This window comes from Musca domestica, unplaced genomic scaffold (genome assembly GCF_030504385.1).
Source record: "Musca domestica strain aabys unplaced genomic scaffold, Musca_domestica.polishedcontigs.V.1.1 10, whole genome shotgun sequence".
In the NCBI taxonomy this organism is placed as follows: domain Eukaryota; kingdom Metazoa; phylum Arthropoda; class Insecta; order Diptera; family Muscidae; genus Musca; species Musca domestica.
In genome coordinates this window covers 10,928,329-10,938,790 of record NW_026712115.1, presented here as the reverse complement: position 1 = coordinate 10,938,790, position 10,462 = coordinate 10,928,329, and the positions used below count along the sequence as shown (strand labels likewise).

At 31.8% G+C, this 10,462-nt stretch overlaps 1 protein-coding gene and 1 long non-coding RNA gene across 2 annotated transcripts; one reads left to right on the top strand and one right to left on the bottom strand.

Moving 5' to 3' along the window:
* Window positions 1-928: 928 nt before the first annotated feature.
* On the bottom strand, window positions 929-1,601 carry LOC109613607 (uncharacterized). The gene is made up of 3 exons (XR_002195097.2): window positions 1,343-1,601; window positions 1,146-1,248; window positions 929-1,074 (listed from the first exon to the last, which is right to left on the bottom strand). It is a non-coding gene; the product is annotated as an uncharacterized LOC109613607 (long non-coding RNA).
* A 2,010-nt stretch (window positions 1,602-3,611) lies between these two features.
* Window positions 3,612-9,205, top strand: LOC101899654 (GTPase-GDP dissociation stimulator vimar-like). Its single transcript, XM_005188757.4, has 3 exons — window positions 3,612-4,528; window positions 5,884-6,270; window positions 6,337-9,205. Exons 1-3 carry the CDS (start codon window positions 3,919-3,921, stop codon window positions 6,942-6,944), a joined length of 1,605 nt encoding a protein of 534 aa, XP_005188814.2. The 5' UTR covers window positions 3,612-3,918; the 3' UTR covers window positions 6,945-9,205.
* Window positions 9,206-10,462: the final 1,257 nt, after the last annotated feature.

Here is a 10,462-nt window from a genome sequence, read left to right as displayed (position 1 = left end):
GACGCAATAATACAAGGTAATCTTATGCTAACATATGATATTAAATTTCTTCATAATATTTCATAGACAACATCCAACTTTCAAAATTAAAAATTTAAAATTCCTTCTTCAAAATGTACGATATGTAAAAAAATTATAAATTTTCTTTTACCGATAAAATGACCCAATGGAAATGGAAGATGAGTTCCATGGCACAATTAAAATTACAAACAACATGTCAATCGTCATACGTAAATACTTTAAATAAGAAAATAACTTATATATGGAAATTGGCATGGTAGAAGAAGGTACCCAGTTAGCATTTTTTGAAATTCTTAGTCTCATTCGAATCTTTTTTGATCCGCTTGCGCGATTAAAAAGCTGGAATATGAGCGCATTTTCTGATCATAAAAGACTCAGTTGTCGGGAGAAAAACGTGACCTCCGCGACTCTTCTAAATAAATCACATATTAGTCATCCTCTAGATTAGTTAAGAGTCTTTTTCGACCATTTTCTGATCGTTATACGAGTCGTTTTCTAATCATTTATTGCGCCAAAACGCTTGATTTGTGAATCTTTTTCGAGTCTTTTTTAAGTCATTTTTTAATCATTTATGAGTCTTAAGTGAGTAATTTATTAGTCTTTTAAGTGCCATATATCACTCATATGTATATTCATTTAGGAGTCTTTTGTGAGTCCCCTTTGTCTTAAATTCGAGTCATTTTAGAGTCTTATATGAGTGTTTACGATTCTACGAATCACGTACGTGATTTCTAAATATTCGGATGTACCGTAAAAAAGGAATTTAATAATATATGTTCATATAAAAATGTATTTAAAATTAAAATAATTCAGCTTTTATGATTATAATTATAATATAATTACTGTAATATCAATAAACCAAATTGTAAAAAATTAAATAAGAAAATAAAAAAAAAATTAAAAAATTCAAAATCAAAAAATAAAAAATAAAAAATCGGGAACTGCAATCGGGCCGTTTTCTATTTGTAACGCGGTCTCTAACGTGAACAAAATGTTTTTGCAGGATTGTGTTCATATCCTTGTCGTTGCTTGAGTATTTGAGATGACACATATCTGAAATAAAATATGTACAAGTCTGTCCGTTTTACTAATTCTTTATATACGTGTTAAAAAGACAGACTCACTTTTGATTACTGTGAATAAATAAAACTTTTCTGTGCTCAAATTTACCCTGTCCCCTTCCAGCTGTATTGGCAGGCTAATTTATCGGTTTTTGCTAATCTCTTTCTGGAAATAGATTATCAAAAAAATATATAAGTATTAATAGTTTATAAAGAAGTGAAATAATCAATCAATCAAATACCCAATTTTCTATACTTACAAATCTAGTTCTGTCTCATTTTTCTTCACCAATTCACGTTTCTGGACATTTTCTTCATTTTTCTCATATTCAGTTTTACTTCTTTTTTGCAAAATTAAATTTTCTGCCTCTTTTTGCCATCGTTTTTATTTTAGCCTTTTCCATATTTGTAATTTAACTTGCTGACATTTTCTTTATAAAAATTAATAAATAAACAATGAGATAAACGTACACTTTTTCAATTTTTTTTTCACTTTTCAATATTATTCACTTTTGCTGTTGACGCCTCCATTCACTTTTTATAAATGAACAGTAACAGTAAAAAATGGTCACATTTTGCACATCTAGATAAACGATCTCTTTTCACTCATTAGAGAGTCGCTTTCGATCATACAAGTCAATTAATCATTTTTTGGTCACCAAAAGGACTCGAAGAAGACTCACCAAAGTGATTTTTTCAAAAACAATCTTCCAAATGCTAGCTTGGTAGTCTCATCGGTACAGCTGCTGAGACAATGAACTGTCAAGCCAATTTTGGAATTGATATTTTCCAATGAAAAATTTTTCAAATTTGAAAAATTATTAAAAACTCATATTATAACAATTTCTGATTGGCGTCGTAAAGGAAAACATATAAAAATCTAATTATTTTTGAAAAACGTTCAAAAAATTTTGACTTATTACTGTTCCCAAGCTTCGATACATTTATCTGTATTCCTCTACCATGAAAAAAGGCAAGGTCGAGTACTTTGGAAAAGAGGTTGTAGTATTTGACTTAGCAAATGAGTCTGCTTCTATTGCTTTGCCATGCGATGACTTAAGCCAGTAAAAAACCGCTTTATAATATCAATCATTCATTTTGGAATGAAAACTACTTAGTAATATTAGGAAATCGTTATTGTGGAGAATACGTGACGTTTCATTCATTCTTCTTAAATAGAAATATTGGTAGAAAAGTACCAAATAAAGGAAACATTTTTTTTTTTTTTGCATTTCAGGGAGTTTTGTTTCTTAAATTTAGTTAATCTGTCTCCTGAAATTTGTAAAGATTGTAGAAAAATGCATTTTATAGCAACCGAATTGCGTCGTATAAGAAAACTTCCAAAAATCTACTAATTTTTGAAAAAATATTCAAAAATGTTGACATATCAATATTCCCAAGCGTTAATGAATCTACCTATATTCTTCTACCATGGTGCAGCTATGGTACAATATGGAGGTAATACAGCTTCGTAAAACTACTAAAATACGGTATTTAGGTTATGCCCACTTTCGGTCGGTATTATTCAAAATTATATAAAACAAGTTCTTTTAATTAATTAATGGTCTGTTCCATTAGACACTTGCAAGTTCTGGAACAGTGCATAAGTACTTATCCTCATACTTAAAATAAGTTAAACACATAGAAGAATTAATTTTTTTCATCTCTTTCTACACATTTCAAATAATAATATTCATCTCTGCATATTCTGCAACATATGCTAGGAACACAATTGGAGCGAACGACGAATTTTTCGCGGCGTATGTCAAAAATAAAAAACGAAAATTTCGTCGGACGCCGCGAACTCAATTAGCTTTATTTCTATTTCATACGCCGGCGAACAAAACAGTACAAGGTGGCCATACTTGTACGAATTTTATGTGTTTTAGTAAATAAAGTTACTTTTTACTTTAAAATTTGTTATAGTCACTCTACTATCTGTTACTCGTATAAAAAACATTATTAATTTGTTTATTTATTTGTGTACTTGCGCCTGAGTGAAGAAGCAGATAAGCTTTTACTATAATATACATTATGTTAATTATTTTAACAATTTTAATCATGGTACAATGAAGAGAAGGTAGGTCAACTTTGAAAAAATTGCAAGTATAGAGGTCTACCTGTTTGGCTTGTAATGTCAGAAATAGTATCAAAACAATAACAAATATTTGGTTTCTGAGTAGCTGAAATGCTATGTGGTTTCTTTGAAATATTATATTAATAAAGGGTTTAATTGCAAAGGAAAGAAAATTAAAAAGTAAGCATTTATGAACGCTCGAAATCATACTCAAATGTTATTTAGTTAATTAAGCATTGTATCGTTTTAAGTGTTTTTCTATACATTTGGTTAATAATGCCAATATAAATGTTATAGTTTAGGTATTAGGTGTCTTCTTATCCATCTAACAATGCTACTTTTAGTTAAGTTAGACGAAAATATTGATATGGGGAATGAGAGAAGAGACCAATGTCTTTAACGAAAATAAATATTAATCTGCAAACATTCCACTTTTCTGTTTCTCCAACAGGCGAAATTGACGATCTGATTGAAAAATTTAAAGCCACCACCGTTAATCCCACCAATATTCCAGACAACGCTACTACCATTTTGAGTGAGATAGCTGCCACAAAAGACCCAAAACTTTTTGACAAATATGAACTATCCGAGGAATTTTTAACCTTGATCCAATGTGATAATGCCACCGTTTGCAAGGAGGCGTGTAAATGTATAGCAGAGCTAACCAAGTCGGAGGAACAGCGAAAAAAATTTACCAAACCGGAAGTGATTAAAGCGTTCATCGACTATCTGCGGAATATTAATAATGAATGCGACAACATGGAGTTGACCATACAAAACTGCAGAGCCTTGGGAAACATTTGCTACTTGAATGACGATGCTCGAGAGATAATACTGGACCTTAAGGGAGATTTGGTCTTGATCAAACTACTTGATATAATAAGCTTAAAGGATAAAACAAATGCTCTGCAATTCATAAAAGTGAGAGGAGGTCTGTTATCGAATTACTTGCTTGGTGGCGAAACTTTTTCAAAACGGGCCATGGACTTAAACATCATGACAAAAATTTCAAAGATAATCGCCATCGGTGTAGAGAATGTTGAGGAAAATGAAGATCTACTTTTAAATACTCTGCCACTGATGAGTATACTAACCGAGAACGTGGCCGATTTGAATTTCGATCCAAATGTAAACTTACAACTAGCCCGAGTTTTAGCCGCCTCAACGAACCCTGACTTAGCAGAAATGTGCCTTGAACTTTTACATTACCAGGCCGAAAATGATGACGTCAAAGTTTTACTGGCAAAAGATGGACTCTGTGAAACCATTTATCAGCTGTTGGAAAAATATAAAACTCTGGCCCGCACTAGTGAAGCTCGAGCTCTGATGAAACTCGCCTGTGAATTAATTGTTCTTGTTTTGACGGGAGGTAAGTAAAATAAAAACGAATTTTGTTTTCTATTTGAATTATTATTTGTTTCTGTTGCTCGATGCCTTCGTAAAAGGGTTGTTAGTTGTTTTAACATACTGCACTTGTAATATAAAGAAAATTACCAATTCCATTTGTATACCCTCAGCCTCAAAATAAGGGGTTTAGAACCTAGGTATCTTGGGGCAAGACATTTGTACTCGATCCACACATTTCAAGACATTTGTAGTCGATCTAGCGGTGACCTTCCGTCTGTCTGTCTGGCTGATGAATGAAGCATTCGATTTGGTCCAAACTTTGAACATCGCAATAGGTTGTAGTACCCATTAAGTTCTTCCAATATGAAATTTGAAACGATTCCGGTAAATATTGTTGCTAAAATCATAAAAATTCCGAACATCGGGAGGTACCTTTATATGGGGGATATACGTAAACGTGGACCGACATGGTCCGAACTTAACCTGCCTGCTGGTATACTATGCATGTATGCAAAATTTAGCCTTCTATCTCAATTCTTTCGAAAGATAGCGTGATTACAACAGACTGACGGACGTCGCTAGATCGTCTTAGAATTTTACGCTGATCCAGAATATTTGTAGGGTCTATTATGCATTTTTCGAGGAGTTACAAACGGAATGACAAAGCTAATACATCCATAGAAAGATGGAGGGTATAAAAATATATACACACTCAAATAAAATCTCAAATAAAGTGAAGGAAGAAGTCGATATATCCCAAACCTGGTATGTCGCAATATTTATATGAGACTTAAGTCGTATGCGAAACGGACAATATTGGACCACAACTTCAATACCTTGAATAACCGTAATTTATGTCAAAATATATTTAAATAAACGAGCATAAACTGAGGTATATCTGTCGGCAAAATCGACCGATAATTTTTAACTTGTTAATTTCAAATTTAAAATCATAATAATTTTGCTAGATCTTGCAGTAATAGCCTCCCTCGATTCGCTTCTTTTTAATGAACTTTTGAATTGTGCAACACCGATAAATAGTTTCCTGTAGTGTGATTCTCTAACTTTTTTTGCCATTTACGATTTAAATTCTTTTTTACGCGAAAATTTTGAATTTAAAAGATATCGAAGAGAATCGCAATTTACAGGTTTTTATTATCGCACATGACACTCCCACCAGATTAATTTCATTCAACCTTGTCATGGGGTTAACAGCGACACGAAAAATAGACATTGACATTTCGTTTAGCAGTGGAACGAAGTGGTTCGCACGCAATAGAAAGCTCATTAAAATTGCTTCGTGTTAACTTAATTTTGCATTACATGTCCAAATGCTATATAGCGTTAGTCCTAATCCATTCTTCCTTAATTTTACAGACGAATCCATGAATTACTTGTATACAACGTCGTTACTCAAAAACATGGAAGATTGGCTAGATTCAGATGATGTCGATCTATTGACCACCGGTGTGCTTGCTTTGGGAAACTTTGCCCGAACTGATAGTCATTGCATTCATATGGTCGAAAACAAGACTATGAACAAACTTCTTGAAGTTCTGTCCAAAAATAATGGCGTACGGGATGATGTACGACTCCAGCATGCTTTGCTAAGTACGCTACGGAATTTGGTTATTCCAAAGGTAAATAAAAGTGCGGTTATACAAGCTGGACTTGTAGAGACTATATTGCCTATGCTGGAAATACACCAACCACCGGTCGTCTTTAAACTGCTTGGAACATTACGAATGACGGTTGATGGTCAAGGTGAGTGTTTTTTTTTTTTTTTGTGACACCTCATATATATTTCTATAACTAAATTTTGTCTTTCAGAAAAACTGGCATTGGAACTTTTGAAAAATTCCACACTCATCGATCAGTTGGTACACTGGAGTAAAAGCTCAGATTATGCCGGAGTTACTGGCGAATCCTATCGCCTTATGGCTTGGCTAATTAAGCATGCCTATCTCAGTAAAATTGCCTACGCTTTGCCGCGCAAGGGTGATGCGCCAGCTGAACAATTGGCCGATAAAATTCCCAGCATGGATTACGATCGCAGCAGTTTAGACAAATTCATTAGCCATGAGGGATCGGTTGAAGCGATGATCAATATGTTAACATCTCAGCACTTGGTAATGCAAAATGAAGCACTGATTGCTCTGTGTATACTTTGTGTGGTTTATTTGAGTTCGTCATCGTCCAAGACGGAGGAATCGGCGACACAATTGCAAGATGCCTTCATAAAATATGAAGTTGGTAAAAAACTGGCAGAGCTCATTAATAAATCCTCCGATACAATGACAAAAGAGATTGTGGAAAACTTACAAAATTTTATAAACCTCTTACGTACCTCTGAAAATTTAGTGAGTCATTTAGAAGCGCACAATATAAATGAGTTATTAAAGACGATACCGATTTTAACAGAATATTGCACAATATAAGCATGCAGGTTAAATTTGAGTGAGATTTCTATATGACAGTCTTAAAACTGCAGATAATGTATGTATGATTATCATGTTAGGGAATGTTTTGGTTGATTGATTGGTACTAAAATATAGAATGTTTAAAATGATGTTGGTATGAGATATTGCACAATTAAAACAAATGAACAAGTTAAAAGAAAATAATAAGCCAACTTTAAATAGGCGGTTCATTATTAAATAACAGGACTCCACAATGAATAAATCCATGAACACAGTGAACGTAATTTAATCAATGAGAATTTTAACAACATAGATTCTTCACGATGGTTTTGAGTCGGTTTCCTTAATTTGTAACTGGTTCGAATCTCCTTACAAATAAAATAGTGTGCCCTTGAAAGAATTTCAAGAGATCTCATTTGATTTGTATCTCTTCGGGACCATTATTTTTCAATAAGAAAAGTGTTTTTGTTATATATTCTCTTTGTCAATTTTTTTTTCAAGAAATAATTTCAATCAACATCAGGAACTTGATTCTGCATCTCCTGTGGACTCTAAATGAATTAAAGCGAGAGTGAACGGAAAACAATATTGAAGAATGTAAACAATGACATATTTTAAAATATTTGTGGGTCATGCCATCTGTGTCCATCTATTTGTTTGTGGTTTTTACAAATATGGGAAATACAGTAGAATCAAATGGATATAACATTTCAATAGGTTAATTTTGCCAATGTTCTCGACATCGTGTGATGAATATAAAATGTTTATAATTCGCATTGGTTTAGTCTTCATTCTGATTTTGTGTTTTGTTCAACATCTTTGCACTTATTTAAATATGATGCTGTGCATCATTTTTAACGATGAACCTCACTTAAGAATTTTAATATCATTATTTAAGTAACCTTTTTGGCTTCATGAACGGTTTCGTTGCCAAAAATTTTCTAGTGTAAAGCAATTATGTTGATCAATTTTAAAGTATTCAAGCCTTTTTTACAATCCTACAATCCAATCCTACACAGTAAACGTTACTTGTGTGTTGGACGAAAATACAGTGCAAAAAATAAAACAATTGCATTTATGTTAAAACACTTAAAGACTTAATTTCTTTCTTCCGGTTACCATTTATTTTGCAAGACTATAATTATAAGGCAAAAGAGTCAGTGGTAGTTACAATCTTAGGACAACGATTCAAATATTAGACTTGTAGTTTTAAAAGCATTGCAATTATGTAGATTTATACACCGATTTATGGTTAAAATAATAATAATAATAGTAATATATATACATCTTATCTTAACTGATAAAACCATAACAATCAGCGAATGTAAGGGAAAACTTTTCCAAAAGAAAATGGAAAATAATGACAAAAAAAACAAAGTTTATTGCAACAAGAAATCTAGTGAACAAAAAATGGTTGAAACGATGTTAAGCATTATGTAGGTATACCAATAATCCTCCGCGTTATATCGTCAAGCTTTTTTTTGTTGTTGGTCAAATACATATACATAATAAATTTTTTGAAAAAGGAAACAATATTTTTAAATTTCATATTACTGAAACAAACAAACATGTACTAGAAATCCCCGTATTGTTTTGAAAATTATTGCCTTTTAAGAGATAAAACATTAAGATATAGGAAAACAGAATGCTGCGATCCAGATGATTGTGAATAATATTTTTGTCTTAATATAATATAAATAAAAATAAACACAGTTGTACCAATGCGACAAGATTTACAATTATTTTCTTTGTAAGTTTCAATATAACATTTTAATTAAACACCAACCATATAAGTATATTTTATATTAAAGACAGTAAGCACCATTTTCAGCACAGTTTTTCTTTAATTTGTTGTAGCAAAAATATGCATGCAAAAACAATCAATAACCAAAAAACAACACTTGATTACAAATTGTGCAGACTTTTTATTATTACAGCATTACATTGCATTTATACAAACAATATAATTAATAGATTATTAATAAAAGAGAAAATATATACACCAATTTACTTAAAGAATTCAAATAAAATTTGAAATTTTATTCAAGAAACATAATTCGCTGTATTTGCAGTACGATATTCACCGAGATGTTTACAACGCCTACTTCCATCCAAAATTTAATCTGGCGTCTATCGACCAATCCAATAACCATTAAAATCATGATGTTTTTCCTACTCAGGCAATGTAAACGTCTTAATAAGAAACATCTTTAAACAAAAAATAATAAAGAATTCTAGTTAAGAGGCACAAATAAAAAGCTATTTATTAAATTTACAAATCGTGTTTTTTATAATCCGTTATGTGGTGAGAATTTCCCGCAGCTTAGCAAGATTGTATGATTGCTTTCGTTTACGCATACGCAGCCACTCTATGGTAAGTTTAAAAATAAGAGATATAAAGAAAATGGAGAGTTTTTATTAGAAATAGATAGTGATAGTGACACATATTAGGTTGAGAGGCGAAGAAATGCCGTCACATGTGTGCGGATATTCACTTAAGCCAGAGTAGTATTATTGGGCGCTCTAAAACTGTAACATGTAAGTACTATAAATATTTTTTATTTGGGATATAATAAGTCAAAATGAGCAGTGTTCGTCCTCCAACTGGCGTCCAGATACACAAATTTATTTAGATTAACGCACATTATCAGGATTTATTGCTTAAGGCCCATGCATGGTGCAATGAAGAGAAGGTAGACCAACTTTGAAAAAAAAATGCAAGTATAGAGGTCTACCCATGGTACAATGAAGAGAAGGTAGGTCAACTTTGAAAAAATTGCAAGTATAGAGGTCTACCTGTTTGGCTTGTAATGTCAGAATTAGTAGAATAAATAATTGAAAACCGCGATAACTGAATGAAAGGTCAACACTTCTTTTCAAAATAATGTACTATATATTTCTAAAGGATTATTTCGCTACAAAAACTCTAGATTTTGTCGATGCATACGTTGAAATAAACATTTGAAAACATCCGATTTTGAATATTTTCTGAACAATTTTTTTGTTATTGAAAAGAAAACACATACATAAACAAATAAAAATGACATATTAAGCCAAGAAATAAAAAAAATTAAAATCATATGGTATCATAGCCCTACCTTGATATCATTGTACCATGATTTTAATAAACTTTACAATTCTCACAATTCTCTGATTCATTGTAGTCAACAAATGAGCAAAAAGTAATGTGGCGTTTCCACTGCACTTGATTCGCTCTCTATTCGTTGTTTGACCCTTAACTGTGAAAAAACTGCATTATTCTTCACACAAAATTTCCTGAGCGAACACTCATATTTGTACGTTGTTCAAATCAAATCACTCTCAGAACAACGAAAAAATATGTCCCATCCCTAACAAATGAGAGCATTTATCGAAAAAATAAATTATGATATTTAAAAATTAAAAATAGAAAAATTTAATGAAATTTTAAAATTTTTTGGGAAGACTGAAAATTATGAATGAAAACTACAATGTTGAAAGGCGTATGTACATTCAAACGAAAGTACATTTTGTTTTCTCTCTCTTCCGAGGTGCGC